Source organism: Pleurodeles waltl, chromosome 8 (assembly GCF_031143425.1).
Source record: "Pleurodeles waltl isolate 20211129_DDA chromosome 8, aPleWal1.hap1.20221129, whole genome shotgun sequence".
NCBI lineage: Eukaryota > Metazoa > Chordata > Amphibia > Caudata > Salamandridae > Pleurodeles > Pleurodeles waltl.
This window is the reverse complement of record NC_090447.1, coordinates 98922737-98941517: the sequence shown is the minus strand read 5'-3', so window position 1 is coordinate 98941517 and position 18781 is coordinate 98922737. Positions and strand designations below refer to the sequence as shown.

General features: G+C 41.7%; 1 protein-coding gene across 1 annotated transcript in view; it reads right to left on the bottom strand.

Annotated features, from left to right (window-relative positions):
- The window catches only part of C2CD3 (C2 domain containing 3 centriole elongation regulator), a 348142-nt gene extending 330215 nt beyond the window's left edge, over window positions 1-17927 (bottom strand). Inside the window, exon 1 of the mRNA XM_069203824.1 lies at window positions 17749-17927. Within this exon, the coding sequence (XP_069059925.1) occupies window positions 17749-17791 (43 nt within the window). The 5' untranslated portion in view covers window positions 17792-17927. The remainder of the gene's footprint in view (window positions 1-17748) is intronic.
- Between the last annotated feature and the right edge of the window lie 854 nt (window positions 17928-18781).

Here is an 18781-nt window from a genome sequence, read left to right as displayed (position 1 = left end):
TTGTCGACCTGATTTGGGGTTACAGGTCGCCTCCAAGCCACGTTCCACAAACTCTACCTACCAGTGGGCCAGATTGGCCTGGGAGCCCCGTCCTTTGGGCACTATTACTTGGCAGCTCAGCTCCAATGACTTGGCTGTTGGCTTGCTGGCTGCTTCTTGTGCAAACCTGGATTGACAAGAGGAGCACTGCACTCTGATGAAATCTTACAACTCTTTCTTTCCTGCACTAGATTAGGCCCCAATCCTTCTCCGACAGTTAAATTAGCCAAGAGATGTGTAAATAGAGTCTTTCAACTCATGTGTACCATATGCCACTGCACTCAGAAAAAACATTTCTGTGGGTTATCCTGTGTCAATGTGCCCACAGCACTGCAGCACTGGCATGATCACAATCTGACCACCCTAGAGGACCTATTTATTGAAGGCCAATCCTCACTTTTGATCAGCTCCTTACAGAGCATGGTGTGCTGCCTAGCCAATTCTTAATGTACAAACAACTTCAGCGGACATGCAACACTGGGCTATCACCCAAGAGAAACAGCACACGCATTTATTGGTGCACAAATTATTTGTCATGGGTTTGGGTCATCACTTGATCACCCGGTTATACAAAGCCCTGAGAGCGAATGCCTCCCATCCCTTACACGTTTGCAAGACACCTAGGAGATGTGGGATTATACAACACTGAAAGGGGTTTAACTATGGAATATCCCCATTTAGTGCCTAAAAATGCCCGCTTAAAAAATATGCAGTTCTCAATCCTTCACAGGGCTTATCTCACCTCAGCTAGTTTGAGTCATGTGTATTTGAAATCGCATCTCTACTGACCTTGTTGCCACTTGGAAGATGCTGACTAACGTGATGTCCGATACAACAATCCCATTTAGCTATCTATCTGAATCTATCTAGGCCAAGGCTACCCCAGTAGGGTTTCCCAGCGCTACTGCAATGTAGCTGGAGATTACTCACCTTTAAAATAATCAGGTTTTTAGCAGCTCACGAAATTCCAAATGAGACGTGCAATCATGCAGTTTTAAAGGAAGAGAATTTCATAGAGTAAGGCCAAGAAAAGCAAAGTGACCTGTCATCTTACCTAAATAATTTAAATTGAGATATTGTAGCAAGATGCAGACTCCTAGAATGAAGGTTGCACTTGGAGAGTATGAATCAACCAGCATGCTAACGTAGTTTGGGCCACATCCACTTAAGGCCTTGTGCATAAAGCACAAGGATTTAAATTGAATGTGTTTATCAACTGGTAGTCAGTGAAAAGTGAGGAGGTGTGAGGAAAACAATGCAAATTTTGGCACATGGCAAAGTGGAAGCTGTGTTTTGGACAATCTGAAGCCTGTTCACCAATTTTTTCGAAGTGCCTCAGTATAGCACATTTCTATGGTTTAACCAAGAGATGATCAGAGACTGTACAACGGTTCTTTGTGCACGGAGAGAAAGAAACCAGAGAATGTTCCTACGACATCTGAGGTGCCCAAAGCAACAGGCTGCAATCTTATTTATTTGATAATCCATAGAGAGCCTAGAAGCAAGCCAAACACCAAAGTTGCTAAACACTTTGGTGGAAACAGGCAGCAGCCTAAGATCATCTGGTCACCATTGAGGGCCCCAAAGTTGTGGTTGACTGCCCACCACTAGTACCTCCGTCTTGTCGCCATTCAATTTAAGATAATTATTCCTCATCCACCCCACGAAGCAAAGGGTGAAATTAGATGACCATGTATCATCTTGTGCACTTACCAACACAATAATCTGAGTGTCGTCAACATACTTAAAGAGAGTGAATCCATGAGCCTCGACTATATCAGCAAAGGCCGAACATAGATACTGAACGATGTAGGGCTCAGGGCTCAAGGAGAAACCCTGTGGAACTCCACAAGGAAAATGTAATACTGAAGATGTATGGGGCTTAGAGAATGCCTAAAACAAGTGAGTTTGTAAACCAGGACAAAGCCAAATCCTGAATGCCAATTTCAGCTAATCTCTGACACAAAACTGAATGGAACACAGCGTTGAATGGTGTGTTCCGATCTAATAAAAAAAAGCAGCAAAACCGCCAGCATCGAGCTGCCTTCTAAGATGACCCACAACACCAAACATAGTGATTTCTGAGCTAAAAACAGAACTGAAGCCTGACTGAGAAAAGTGTAATAAGTCATGGTCCTACAAATGTGCAGAGAGTTGACAATCAACATGTTTTCTCAAGATCTTAGCAGAGATGGGCAGAAAAGATATAGGACGCTAGCTGGCTAGTAGCATCAAGAGTGGATTTTGTGAGCAAAGGAACCACAACAGCCTGTTTCCAGTTTGTAGGAACCTGTCCTTCCATCAGAGAAGAGTTTAAAAGACAGAGCTGTATCTTACTCAAAACACGTGGTTGTAACGCACCACATGGAGACCTAGACTTGATGGATTCAAGCACAGTCACTAAAGTAGAGAAATCTAGAGAGCAAAAATCCTCTAGGGTATGTGTCCAAGAATTACTTGAAGGTAAACTCTGCTCCAAAACACCATGAGAGGCCAATGAGGTGTAAATATGGCAATCTTATTATGGAAAAAGCTAGATATATCATTACAATTTTGATGCAAGGGAGACAGCGGCACCGGATCTAAAAGAGACTTTACAATCACAAACAGCTCTTTAGATGACCATGCACGTTGGCAATTTTGCTCCATGTAAAAGGCTGCCTGTGCTACACGATAGGCTGTGGAATACTCAGAGGTGTTTTTATATCTATCTGTAGCATCCTGACAACAGAACTTTGGCAAGCCTGCTCTAATTGCTTACATTTTTTCTTAAGCATCAGCAACACATCATTAAACCATGGTGCGGGAATATGGCTGAATTTTTTGAATCCTGAATAAAGAGGTAGAGCTCAGTATAGAAAAAAATTATTCCAAGGGTCCAATGCCTATGCGTCCTCCTCCAGAGTAGTGAAAAATTCTGTGCCCTCGACCTGTAAACAAGAATAGAAGGCTTCAGGATTCAATTTGGCCCAGGGACTACAGATTATGGTAGAACCAGACATAGGTGGCCCAACAACTTTAATCCGAAATGTCATAGGTACCGAAAAATGATCATACTAATGTAAGGGGACTCGGACATCAACTAGAAGACAGATTAGAAAAAACAGCATCAAGAATATGTCCCGCCGAGAGGGTAGAGGATTTCACCAAAAGCACAAGCCTAACAACAGAAGATCCTCAGTGATAGACGATGGCAAACTACTGTGGACTTCATCAAAATTAATGTTAAAATCACCCAAAACAGTGAAATTAGCACTCGTCAGTTTAAAAGGGGCAACATCCTTAGCTATTATCCGCACAATGAGGAACATTTAAAGGTTCCGTATGGCAATAGAACTCCGGTTTGAAAATAACTGCAACCTCCCCTCACTCCCAAGGCGGTCACACCATATTATTATACAATATTAATCAGGCACAACATGTCCTATTATAGACAGAGAAAATTAATTCAGCCACGGAGAACAAAAAACAATACCTAGTTTGTGTACCAGTAATAGTAAGGGCAGAGAAAAAGGTAGATGCCAATTTGGTTCTGAACTGCAAGCCACAAAGGTGGCAGCCACTTATACTGTCTAAGAGAAACACAGACCATGTCTATGCAAAAGAGAAATCGAGGGGCATAAGGAGCAAAGCGTATCAGGTGAATATCACAGGCTGCATGAAGAACAAGCATTGGCATAGCCAATAGGACTCGCCTTTTGGACCTCATCAGTGTTTAGCCAAGCAGCACATTATTCTATGTGCTGTGCCACCAGGGATTGAAGAGCTATACAATTACTACACACTGGTTGTGAAAGAAAGAGAGAATAGGTTTATGGTCATTTATTGTACCTATTGTTTGTTAATGTTGATAAATGGCAGGACTGCCTTATGTTCTCTTCAATGCAGGTGGTAAGTAAGGAGGCACACCTAACTCTAGAAAGAGCGAATTTGGTGCAGAAAGATCGTGCAAGCACATTACACCTAGCTAACTGCTGTAACTGAGGTTTGCATAGGCACGAGATCTTACCGAAAATAAAAAGAGCACTAACAGAATGTCATTTGCACCACTAAATTATTCACATGCAACAGCCTCAATTCAGAAGTGTTGGAATAAGATTTGGCATCAAGAAAAACATAGAACAAGTTGCATGCAGCCAAAATGGTTGTGACCAAGAGGCCAGTATGGTTAGGAAACTTGCATGGAGTACCCCTGAAAAACGTTTATTTGGGATAAATGAACCAAATTTGGAGTTTTCTAAGACGACATATATCAAACATATAAAATCATGATATTTATGGTTAATGGGTGTATATTTGAGAACAGTAATAGCAGTAAAAGCAAACAAACATTATTACAACCATAGTGTCATCAATCCAAATCACAGGCACCGTAAAATTATAAACGTGAAAACTGAAAAGGAGGGCTGAAGGTATAGAAGATAGATGGAAAGCGAAAGTGACCCGGGGCTGAGCTTGCGCCTGGGTCTCATTCTGCCTCACTCGATGCACGCAGAAAGGGAGGGGGTGGAGGGACTGTTGAAGCAGCGAGGCAAGAGGGGATTGAGGGATGGGAGAAAATACTCTCACGCCTGGTTTAAAGAAAACAGTGATTACATATAAAGCAAAAACATGAAAGTGGCCCTGTGCTGCAACTACAACATAGCCAGTTTCCCTATACAACTTAAAATCTACTATAAGACAGTTTACAGAAAGGTTCGTAGCTAGCCAAAACAAAGACCACACTGGAGAAATGAATGAACAACAGTCGCCTGAAACTCAACTCCGACAAGACGGAAATCCTCATCCTCGGGCGCTCTCCTTCGGCCTGGAACGACTCATGGTGGCCCGCCGACCTCGGACCCCCACCCACCCCTGCCAGCCACGCAAGAAACCTCGGCTTCATCCTGGACTCTGCACTCACCATGTCCAAACAGGTCAGCACCGTCTCCTCCTCCTGTTTCAACACCCTCCGCATGCTCCACAGAATCTTCAAGTGGATTCCAACAGAGACCAGAAAGATGGTGACCCAAGCCCTCGTCAGCAGCAGACTTGACTACGGCAACGCACTCTACACAGGCATCCCAACCAAAGACATCAAACTACTCCAGCGTATCCAAAATGCCTCCGCCCGACTGATCCTCGACATACCCCGCCGATGTCACATCTCCCCTCACCTGAGGGAACTCCACTGGCTCCCGGTGGAGAAGAGGATCACCTTTAAACTCCTCACCCACGCTCACAAGGCACTTCACAACGCCGGACCCTCCTACCTCAACTCCAGACTCAATTTCTACGCTCCCACACGTCAACTTCGATCCGCCAACCTCGCCCTCGCCGTCGTCCCCCGAATCCAGCGCAAGACCTGCGGCGGCAGATCCTTCTCCGCCGCCAAGTCCTGGAACTCTCTCCCCACATCTCTACGCCAGACCCAGGACCTCCTCACCTTCAGGAGACTCCTCAAAACCTGGCTTTTCGACCGCTAACTGCAGCACACCTCCACCCCCTCCCCCTTCCCCCCAGCGCCTCGAAACCCTGATGGGTACACAGCGCGCTTTATAAATATCGTGATTGATTGATTGATTGAAAACCGCAAGCATGAAGTGCAGCATCAGTGATTTGGGTGCCGTGCTGATCAGACGAAAGCAGTGGGGGCTCCAAAAGCATTTCATTTAACAAAGTTTGTTTACACACATATACACGAACTAGAATTCTTGTAAAAATGCAGATGCCGCCAGTTGTGTGTGTTTCGATCGAAAAGCACAGAAACACCATGTTCCGAAAACCGACACAAGTTGAAAAAAAATAGTGCGCCGAAACTAACATTAATAGACAGGAGGGAACGAGTACATGTAATAGGGCAAGTGGCCACGGGACTGACCAAAACACCAAAAGGAGGGAGAAATACAACCTAAGCACCACTGAAAAGCCAGGATTTCAGAATGGCAGAGAAATAAAGTAATGAAAAACGATGGGCGTGCTCAAACCCCACATAATAGATACAACATTTTCGAATAGACAGCACATGCACTGTCTAGGCGAGACCTGAAAATTACTAGAGTCCCTGGCCGTGAACCCAGCTTAGACACCTTACCAACACCAATGCTACCCTCAAAGCCTGTATGTCCCTCTGACTCCCCCAAGTGCCACCCGCAACATGATGACCCATACACAAAAAACGCCTAAATACTACCTCCCTGCTCATGTTCTCGATTTTCTTTTTTGATACCAGTTTACACAAAGGGACGATGGTCAATACTATGCATGATAGAGATGTGGCTTAGCACCTCTCTGTTACTGATTTTGTCACTATGTTTTTACGGTAACATGCTTTTGTACCTCTGTGTTGCTGTTGTAAACTATTTGACTACACTTTTATCTACTCCACAATTGTAAAAAAGCATAATAAAAAATATTATTTAAAAATCATGATAGTTTTTCCTACAAATTTATGAAAATAAGAGAAGGAGTTTAACACTCAGAGATGCAATCACGTGCATTCTTGATTAGGCCCATCAAAGGAGAAGTTAATTGAAAGACATGAACACCTGAAATCACTTCCCCATGTCATGGAATGTGCCCTTCATTTCTCCTACATTTCTCTCTTTCTCCTCTGATGTGCATTTTCTGCTTTCACAGAAGCTCTACTGGTCTGCTGCAGATGACGGCAAAATGATTGTGATGTAAACGTTCGTTCTTCAGCAGGGCCATCGTAGATGGTCCCCGTGGTGCCACAGTGAGGAGATCACTGGCCAGAACAGGGCAAACACATAAGGAGGAAATGTGAAGGGCAGGGCTGAGGCATCAGTTCAATTGTGAATGTGATATGCTGTGTGATCTTAGCACCTTTGTGGGAGCGGTACACACATCTGACATTTGCCATGGCATTTTCAGCTTTGCTTTCCAGTGTTTCACTTCGGAAAAAAGAAAGTTCCTGCTGAGACTGCTGGTGTAAACGAATTGTAAGTAGGGGATAGTCTGCACCAGACAAACCAGATTAGAAATGGAGTGCTTAGAAACAAAAAAATAGCAGCCCTCTTTCTACATATGAATCTGCAAATTTCATGATTGCTTCTACAATTTATGAATGTGTGTGAGCATGGCCACAATAGTCAAACTTCCTGTGGCTCAGTTCCTTTCTCTGTCAAAAGGCAGAGCTTGCAGTGTGTGCTATATATGAAAGCGACTCTTCACACATATTTCTATGGCTCAGGTTTACCAGGAGGCCATTCCCACTGCACCATTTACATAGTAACTAGTTCTGATATATGCCGGATGCACATGTTCTTTCTTTGCTATTTCAGTATAGTTGTAAGGTGTCTAAATCTGAGACAACAATCCTGTCAGACACAATGTGCCATCTCTTTTAGACCCTACTGCCCCATTGCTCTATCCCATCACATTTCCAGATGTAATATGTTGGTTTCCCCAATTTCGCAAAGCTGATTGCTTCCTCGTGCTGGAGCTCCCCTGCAAATGATGAGTGAATATTTCTATAAAGTAGCATTGTTATGTAATAAATATTATTGTCTCCAATCAGAATACACTGTGTCAACTCTATTCATGCAAAAGTAATAGACCTCAGTAAGTCATAAATGCACTGAGTGCAGAGACAATAGGAACATCTAGGGCACTTTAGTGCTGGTACTCATGTTAAAAGATTTCTATTTTTCGTATGCCATCTTATGACCAAATCTAAAAAGCGGAGAAGATGGTGGGCCGGTTGTAACATTCTATTGACGAAATAAGACTGAAGGGACATTTAAGAAGAAAACAAAAAAATCACAGGGTAAACTTCCAGGTGCATAACACATTTGCTTAAAATTAATAAAAAGTGTCCCCTCCTGATTTATTTTTATGTCATAAATAGTGAGGTGGAAAGGGGCTTAAGATGGGAGATGAGCTAAGGGAGGGTGTACAGTGAAAATAAGTATGGGGGTCAAACAAAAATGATAGGTCGGAAAGGCTATAAAGAGATTAGAAGCATGAAAATGAAAGAGAGGAAAGTGACGTGACAGAGAAAAAGGGGAGAGGAGAACGAGGATGAGTACGTGAAATGGACATTAAGGAGGAAAGGAAGAGGAGGAGGATAGGGAAAGGAGAATGAGGTTGAGGGGTGAAGGTGATGATGAAGAGGTATGAGGGAGGCTGGAGAAGTGACAGCAAGGATGAACATGCAAGAGGAAGGTTGGAGGAGAGAGAGGGGAGATGGGCAGGGTAAAGCCAGGATGGAGTGACAGGGAGAAAAAATGAAGAGGAGTGAAGTAACAGGATTTGTGAGGGTGGAGCTTATGCAAACTTCTGTGAAAATAATGCATCTTTTGTTGTATAGGGGTAAGGATTTTGTAGGATTGAATCAGTGAACATTTAATATGTTATAGAAGTTTGGGGGAATAACTGAGGAGATATTTTAACAAGGATTCTAATACCTGGCCTAACAGTATGGTGAAATTAAATAAATATGCGTCACTTGGGATATGGTACTTTGTAAAGTCAATCATATTAAAAATATTTCCTATGCTAACCTTATTTTCACACGGTGTGTAGTTTAACAGTTGGCAGTATGCATGAAGCACTTTTAAGTGCAATTGTATTTATGGAATAAATATATTGAGGTTTACAGGGCTATGTTTGTAAGCAGATGTAGAGGTAGTATATATAAGAAGCTGTCATAAAGATGCATTTGTATTAACCAGCACCATTTTCCAGCAGGCTATTAGGCAGTCAGTGTGCTATGATGTGAAGCGCACAGGTCAAGTTTAAAGAGCTATTGAAAATGGTTGAAATTCTGCCTGTTTGCCAGTAAACCAGGAGCATAATTTGGCAATGTAGCCTATCTGCATGGAAGTAAAATGAACATTTATTATTTTCAAAGTTGGCTCATGAGAAGCCTTGTATTTTCTGTGTTAGCTCAACAAATATTACACTAGCCGAGGACCATAGTGAAGAGGTATGATGGGGCATTTGCGGTAACAACGTTCCTTAGGGCCCTGTTTAAGTATGGAGAAATTGCCTATACCTAGGCAAAAGTGGTGAAGTCTGGGTGTTTTAAGCTCTGGGCCTGCTGGAAAGATTTCGTAGAGTATGCTGGTTAAGAGAGGGGACCTTCTCTTTTGTGCACTGTACCAAGAGCACAGCTCACACACAACCCACAAAAACTGGAAGGGAGGGTTAAAGAGAAACAGACTGAGTACAATGGTTGTAGTCATCGTTTTTGAACTATCGTTTTCCTCTATAGATAGTGCCAACATTTAATAAACTATTAAAGGGATCATTTTCTCATCTGAGGTGAGTAACCCCGATAGTCACTGCTTTGCAACCCCACAGGTTAGAGAAAAATAACTCAAATTGGTACACTTCGGAGACTACAGATGCTCCCAGTGGACTTCAAATCACATGAAATTAAGTGTGCGTGTGGTATGTGAAATAAATTAAGGAGTGTTTAAATTACCCCGACGAAGGAGATGTCTAGAAGTCTTCGTTTGAGGGTGTGAAGTTGTTTTAACCTGTTATTGAAGGAATCTGCGTTTTGAATATGCTGTTTATTTTGAAGTACCACCATTTGCATAACTTATAATTCATTTGTTTACTTAGCAGGCTTCTGCAACAAGAACGTGGTTGTAATTGTCTTGAGCTACAGATCTCAATATATTTATTGTGAAATTTTGTAAATCTAATATAATCCATAAATTGATCTCTCAAAAATATGCATACTAGCATGCATCCTGGTGAACAAATAAACACACTCTTTATGTGGCTTTAGAGTTGAAGTGTGGTATCAATTGATAGAAACACAATGTAAATTTAAAAAATAAAGTGGTTTTGCAACAGAAAAGATTTAACACAGCACATTGGAGGTGTGAATAAAAATGTGTTCATTTCAAAATGATTCACTCCACGTGGGAAAGGCTTGGAATTTTCGCAAACTGTGCACAAAGAACTTCACTATCATAAAATGTTTGCGCTGAAATGTATTGCATATATCATTTGGTCTGCTGGGAAGATTTTCTAAGTCATGTATCTGCTTTTTTTTTCAGCGGTATCTTTGTTTTTAAATGGATTATTATTTGACCTGTGCAAATGCTGAAACGGGAAGCATGTAACGGTTTTTGGACAAAGGGGCAATGATTATATGTCTGAATTCTTAAGATTTTAAAGCTTAGAGTGGCTCCCCCTAACTGGGGATGAACCAAGGCATCTGCACGGAATTGACTTGGGCCTGATGGTCCAGAGTATGTGCCAAGTGAATACGTCGATTGAGAAGGCAAGGACAGAAATTATTGTTAATGTCTAATTGTAAGAAATTTGGTTAATGGTTTAGAGGGGTAAAACCCTATTAAAAAAGAAACAACAATCCTTGTCCGGATGATGCAAACCCTAAATTAACCTGTGTTTAACCATGTGGTATCCATGTGGTAGCTGGTCACAGAGCAGTCAGACTTAACTTAGAGGCAATGTCTAAAGTATTTATGCAGCACTTCAAAAAGTGATAAAGTGAAACACAACACAAGAAAAATCCATACCATTTAAAATAAACACAGTAAAATGTAATACGTGATTTAATAAGTGATTTAAGATTAAAATGACAAAAATCCAATCAGTAGAAATGGAGATATGCAGTTTTAAAGATTAAGGTGAAACAATCGTCAAAGAACACAAAGCACCAGCTGTGGATATCTGTTTGCATTAGACTGAGACGAAGACACAAATTCAGGCCACCCATGGTGGAGCGCGGGCCTCCGACAGGGACCCAAGTTAGGCCCGATGAGCAAGAATACTTTGAATCCTGGTTGTGGAGAGTTGCGGAGTCCTGCGTCGAGGATGAGTAGGACAGCAAAAGAGATGTGAGGTCTGGACAGAGATATGTCGTGCAGCATAGCGAGGTTACCGTGTGCGGGCCTGTGTCATCATTGAGGAGGCCATTGATGAAGGGACTTTGTAATGCAAAGTCCGGCGTTAAGGGCTGGTTCCGTCGAAGATGCAGGGCTTGCGATGCATAGTCCTGCTTCGCTGTTGAGGCTGCCACCAACGACAGGCTTGCGATGTGAGGGCCTGTGGGATGCATTGTGCGGTGGCGGTTCCGTTGAGGCTATGGGCTGCGAGGGCAATGCGAAGTCATTACACCTGGAAAGTCCATGCAGCAGAGGCGATGTGCTGGTTGTGCTCAGGATTGTGCTGCACAGCAGAAGAGAAGTGTCTGTTCTGTTGGGTCCACAGATGAGCTGGCAGTGCTCCTTAAGGCCCACTTCCAAAGGATGAGGACTGGGGTAGCATTACTTGACGGGATAGGGCTCGCAGATGGCAGAGCCCAGGTACTGGGTTCAAGGTTGTTGGAAGCCTGTTATGTCCCAGAAGCTTGTGATCATGAGGCCAGCAAACTATCCCTTGAAGTCACTCTGGGGTACTAGGTTCACAGTTGCAGGTCCACTCATACAAGCAAAAGGGCAGCAGGTCAAGGCAGCAGGTCAGCAAAGCAGGGAAACAGTCCAGCAGAGTGGCAGTCCAGCAGAGTGGCAGTCCTTCCAGCAGCACAGCAGATCTTCTTCATGGCAGGTCCCGAACTGTACTGTAGAGTTGGCATCTGAGGTCCAATATTTAGACCCTGTGCTCACTTTAAAGTAGGAGTAGATTCCAGAAGGTTCCCACCCCAGAAGAGCTTAAAATTCCCTGCCTCCCTGCCCTGGCTCCAGATTATTTGGGGCCACAAAAGACTAGTGTTGAACCCCTTTCTGAGAGTGCTCAGGCATCCTGCCAACACCCAGCTTCTCTTTGTCTCACTGTCTTGAACCAATACACAAATATCAAATGCCAACTATACATAGTCATGTGACCCAGGATTCAGGCAGCAGACAACAAACAGTTGGGACAAGAAAATGCTGGCTTTCGAAAGGTGGAATTTTCATAATTGTGATTAAAAATCAAACGTCACCTTTAAGGGTGGCTTTTAATTAAAACATTTGAGCACTATACTCAAACTGTCTACCTGCTCCCAATTGTAAATTACAAATTTTTGAATGTAATACAGTAACTCGAATGTTATCCCATAGGAGAGGTGGACCTTGCAATAGTGACAAATGAACTTAGGAGTTTTTCACTACCAGGACATACAAAACTTAATAGTCTATGTCTTACTTTGTAAATACACCACACCCAGCTCTCTGGGCTGTTCAAGGACAACTCTAAGGGTGACTTCTATTTATTAAAAAGGAAGATTTGGTTCTGGCAAAGGTTTTTTTTTTGCCAGGTCGAAATGGCAGTTTAAAACTGCACACACGCAGTCTGCAATGGCAGGCCTGAGACATGTTTAGAAGGGCTACTTAAGTGGGTGGCAAAATCATTGCTGCAGTCTGTTTTGCTTCACTAATGACTGAGCTGAAATACTCATGCACAAAAATCTCTGGAATGCGCTTTTTAGTCTAAAGAAGACATTTATTAATTCTCTTTGCAAAGTTCATAAAGGAGATTAGCATGCTGAAAGCAAACGTATAAAAATGGTCACAGCAATGAAATAAAAACATGTACAAATGATTCTCCACTGCAATATACACAGCAAGTATATGTATCTATATTACAATGCAAAGCAAATAATGAATTAAAAAATGCATCACCATGAGGCAAGGGCAAATCTGCTTCATCTCTCTCCTAATCAGCATCAGATCACCAGATCCCAGAATCGATCGTGGAGAGAGAGATCAATTATCCTCACAGGGAGGATTCCACACCTCAGCATCATGAGCATGTCTGAGATCTGAGTCACTCCCCGGTCCATCTGGTCTCAGCCTCTTATATATTTTGAATAAACAAGAGAGGAGAATTCTAGAAACTCCCTCCCACTGCATAAGATTATTATTAAAAAAATGCTGGTTACTTTGGGTCAGCTTTGAAAAGAACATGTCGGGAAATGGCCAAAATCCCAAGGTGCCCTCTCTATCAAAACAAAACAGTTCCCTGCCATCCTAGTACATTCTTATAAGCCTAAGCTCTTGGTGAGAAAGAACACACAAACACGCAGAATAAAAACATGAGGACATAGTATAACGTGGAAAAATACTTGCAGCTTTTACCCTGGCAGTGGCTAATGCTAAAATAAAGTCAATAGGAAAAATAAAGTCGGTGGTCACTATTGTGACGGTGTGCTGCTAGGCTAAGTGCAACGTGGAGTCAGTGGTCAAAACACAAATATCATTACACAGTCCCACTAGTATTATTTAATTTACAGACCCTGAGTATATGTGATGCCAGTCTACTATGTGACTATTGGGTATAAGTCAATTTAATCATGTTTTAAGGGGAAAGACCAAGCACATTAGCACTGGCTAACACTGGTAAAGTGTGCAAAGTCCTAAGGTCAGCAAAAACAAGATCAGCAAAAATAGGACAGATGAAGACAAAAAAGTTGGGGGAAGGACCACCCCAAGGCTCACAGGTCTAACCCCAATACAAGCTGCATCTTCAGGGCAGACAGGGAAAGGGTCACACATTTTTATATATAAAAGACATCACAAACAGGTTGCCCTAAGATGAAAATACCCCCATTCCATTTCCATTAGCTTTATAGCACAAACCAGGGGAACGGCATTAATAAATAAAACACCTGTGGTCCTGAGAAATATTTCATCACAAGCTAGGCAATGAAACTGATTGTAGACATGACGTGTATGGTTAATGAAAATGAGTTTCATTTTAGTTACATGCCTATTTCTTGAATTTCGATGCAAACAAAACTGATGGCTCCTTTATATCTTTGGATTGCTATCTATAATCATTGGTTGCACAATTACTATTGTTCTGTTTAGACAACAAGATGGTAAATGCCACCTCGGGGGCTCTTGGACATGGAATCACAAAAAAAAGTGAGATACTGGTGGCCAAGGATGGACTTGTGCATTTAAAAAATAATGAAAACAGTTACATGTATGCATCAAGTAGCCAAATTAAAAAGGAAGCGATCTGTCCTCCACAGACAAAAAGTGACGTGGTTAAACATCCCAGCGGATTTTTATGCTAGACCTAGAGGTCAGTCAGACTGCTGCTGAATTCTAGCTGGAGTAATTTATGGTAAGCATTTTTCCAATTACTGTGATGTCAGTTTGCATGTAGATTAATTAAAGCATCTCTGCAGTTGCCCAACAAACGCATGCACTGAACAAACTCATAGACTGTTCATATAAAAAGATGATATACATTTTGTACAACTGGGTTTTAAAATAGTCTGCAAAACTGGGGAGTATGTCACATTGTTTGTGATTGCATTTCAGCTAACAACCAAAGGATACAGTATCAAAACCGTTACATGGTGATAAATCATATTTAACTGAACTGTAATGTGCGTTCCAGTTATAGTTTTCAATGACACTCAATTAGTATACATCAGTTGACTCCCAAGTGGCACATCTTACAATTGATTACCTTGCCCGTGCACAATGCAATGAGAAATCAGACATTCTCTGTCTCAGAGATGCACATGTTGATTAAATACATTATTTCTTCAAACAACATCTTAACCAACATTTCACTGAAAACTCAACTCCTGTTGCAAATTAAGGAAAAACCAACCATCTAAGAAACAAATGTGAACTTTGGTCTGTGTTTAAACCATTCAATATAATCATGGAACTTTTGGAATAGTTTCTGGCTCACATTGCCAAAGCTGCAGTTCCTTATTACCTCCTAGTTAAGGTAGGCATATTTGTTGTAACCAATAAAACGTTAATACTATGGGAATACTACTCTGAAATCTTTCAAAATGAATAGCTACAAGATATATGTTATACCCATTTACCTGTTCCTGTATTGTACTTTTCATTTTCCAGTTGCCCTGCCTCTATAAATGCCATAGCAGATACTTAAAAGTGTCGACAAAACAAAATGTGGAATGAACTAGTACAGAGTGAATACTGATGTTTTCTTTTCTTGGGACCAGAAATCACTTTTCGATTGTTCACAGTATATTTTTACAATTCCCACAAGTTGATGTACTTTTTGGTTTCCTGAAGTAACCAGTTTCAACAAGAAATCCCCCTTCTGAAGATGCAAGGATAGTAACCAATCCTTCAAATTTGATACCCAGCTACACGTCACTTTTGGGTGACTGTCGATAACTTCTCAAAGATCTCCACCTAATTATGACATGTGCCATTTTACTAAAAATACTGCATAATTGACATTGTTGTATGTAGCACACCCAGATGAACCTAATCTCCTGGGACTCATCTATCTTTCTAATGTCAAACACTAACAATTTTCTTTAATTTATCAAATCACTTGACAAAAAACTTTTTCTGGAATAATTTAACACTTGAAATCTTCTACCCAGATTATACATGGGTCTCTGACATTTACAGAATCCTGGGCAATTGCTCATAATTCTTAAAATTACTCCAAAAGGTGCAAAATGGGTCATCACAAATCAGAAGCAAATTGTTAATGCAGAGTAGGCTTTTATAATACACATTTGATATTCAAGGCCCAGGCTGCTACTTGCATCCAGTGTCCCAACTATAAATTAGAACAAATTACAATGCACCAATGGCACGTTCTGTTTGTGCTCCGCAGACTTTTAAGCAGTTACCACTATTATACCCTGTTCTAATCGCATCACTCTTGAAAGATCCCAAGATTTGTACTAGTCCACCGTAGGTGTCATTAAATTAAATTGTTTTGTGAAAAGAAAATCTTAAAATGTGCACTGCAGTAAAACAAATAAGCTGCACAAAGGTAAAACTGCAAAATCAAATGATGATTTGGCTCACTACTAAAGGCAGCTTTGGCCACGGCTGTACAGCCAAGAATTGTTCTTTCGTGAAGAAATGTTGCACTAAGAGGTCTTCTTCTGCCCCCTCTACACAAGTAGCAGGATTCATTGGGCATTACCCAAGGACATATATGTTAAGAGGGCTGTAAAGCAGTAGATGATTATTCTCAGAGTTGCCATTGTACAAAAGGGACAAATACCAATAGATAGATAACAAAGGGTTTTGTTTTTAAGGGAAAGCATTTTTGATAATTTACATTTTGGGTGTTATAAAAATTCATTACTCAGGGTGGCACATTGCATGGAGATGAGTGGTGTAGAATGCATCTGTTGGGGAGGCTATGGATGGATGGGAAGGTCCCGGATCATAGGTGAAACGTGGCTGCTTTTGCTCATCTCTCCCAGAGCAGATCTGAGAGAGGTCTCACACTGTAGGAGAAATGAAAATGAGATGGGACTTGTACCATTTGTTCTGCTTTGCTTTTTCTTGTAGAGTAACTGACAGCAGGCTACTAAAGTATCTTCAAGTTAAGAAGTAAATTGCTAGAACGAATACAGGAGTCAGCCTAACTTGCAATACTTGGTCTCTTGTGTATTATTTGTAGTGTAAAAAACACCAGGCTGGTAAAGTATATTCGAAATTAATGTGCAATAAAATTAGAAAGGCGCAGATTAGCAAATGGATAGAATACCCCCCCCCCGTTTAATTGTAAATGTATTTAAATGTCGGAAATATGTCTCAATAACACTGCACGTATGCAGTTAATAGTATTGTTTTCTGAACAGTGTTTCCAGACTAAAAACACTACCTGTTTGCCTGTTGTATGCCGTTAACGCAGATCATATTTATGTTCATTTAATGAACCACATAATCCTTGTATGACACATCTTTACATTCTGCAATTGATGATGGAGAAAGTGTCCATAACCTGTACTGCTACAATGGATACATAGGAAGACATATTTTTAGGCCTTAATTTGTGATATGGCAACTTACTGGAAGGTGGCAATAATTACATGTATGTCGTCTGCCTATTTGTCTGCTTTTTCCCAAGACGTCTACGTGACAACATACAACCAAACATCTTATTTATTGAGTAATACATTGTGCTTTTTCCTACCATGTAAAAATAACTGTTTTGTGCAGGTTTATATTTTAAGTGTTTGTTGAGAGGCAGGCATTTGTCCACATAAATTTGCATAACTTTGTGTAACATACTATTCACGTGGATAGGAGTTTGCAAACCTCACTGGGTGGCAAATACTGCACATGTGAAAATATGCAACGTCACTTGTAAATAATGTTTCTTTCAACAGTTTTATATCCTTGGATTGAACGTAACTCGTAATTCTCATCCCACTATGTTCCTAAACCCCTGCATGAAAAACTGATCTTTACTACCGATTTCTCTCTCGTCTTTGTTTCTCTGGCCTGACTATCTCCTTACTTCTATCCCCTGCACGCCTCACTCGGAGAGTGCAGCATGCTCCAAATCACAGCCCTTTCTGCCTTTTTTTCTATTATTGGTTTCATTGCATGCAGCATAATGATTGATAGCACAAGCCCAACCACTGGACTAACCTTTAACAAGGGATTTCTAATTAACCTGCTATCCGCTGTAAATAGCGTTAATGCTTCGTCGGGGGTAATAAACGCTATATACGTGCAAATATAATACAGTACACAGTGCAATACTCTGACTCCTAAGGAACAGTGTGGGCAATACGTCTGTGCAGCCAGAGCAGAGGGTGTACGGTTCATTGTGACCGACAGAAAGGGCTATGTAGTCCGTTCAAGTGGTGCTTTTGTCTCCACGCATGCTAGTGGGAAACGTGAGCGATCCGTAGGGCTCTCTGTGGATGCCAGTTCTATGCTCAGCTTTCTGTAAGTGCTGTTACAGCACAGGACGCAGTTTACATTCCACTTGGAGTAAAGAGTTCAGGAGGACCGTGGTCAGTTCTGTCCTGTTACTTACCTGCCCTCTTCTTGATGGTGCTGCGGCCCTTTCTGCACTTCATTCTCAAAACGGGTGCGGTACAACCCGAGTACTTCAAGTGCACTCAGCGCCAGGCCCCACTCATACTCCACATTTCAGCCTGAACTTCCCTCCTTCTGCAACCAAAGAAGCTTCCTCCCCGTTCCCCGGCAACCGGCAGCCACAGAGCAGTAGACACAAAAGGCAGACTAGGCTGTTAAGAGGGGTGGGGCAAATATGACGGACATCTTTAAATGTGCACAGATCGCATTTACCATAAGAGAAGTTACACGCAAGAGAACATCGAGACTCTTAATCTTTCCTATTATAATACTAAACAAAAGTATTCGGTTTGATATTGGACATCTGTCTTACGTTTTTTTTTTTTTTTATCAAGTGTAAACTTAATATGAATGAATATCACCCCCACATACAATAGCCACCATTATCTAGTGTATTTCATGAAAGATTTTAGCAAGCACTGATTTCAAGTAGAAGCTTTATTTGATATGAATAAGGGCTGTACTGTTTGAAACATACAAGCACTACTGCCTATAGCTCGCCAATCCAGCCCCCTAGGCATTTCCACGTACCTGCATAGCTAACACCCTCACTTTTGTTGCTAAACACTTTTAACACGCGCCCCGCCTCCCTTACCAAATCACCGCGCTGATTGCCGGGAATGGCGCTGCCTAATCGACCAATCATAAAATCCTTACGTAGCCACAGTTGGTGATAGGGGCGGGGCTAATGCCTGTCATGCTGAAGTGGGAAACATTGCATGACGTCATTTTTTTAGGAGGCTTTGTCTCCTATGGTATTTTCCAGAACGCGGTGATATTCTGCGGCGGCAGCTTTAGGGCCATATTCAAAATGCCATGAGATGATTCACCCTCTAGAACGTTTTTGTGTAAATGACAATTTTGCTATTTATTACGTACACGGCAATAGTTACCTTTGTCGTCCCAAACTTGAAAAGGAAATTGCCTGACTTGAAAATGTCGTCCGCTTGGGACAAACGCCGACCATTGTG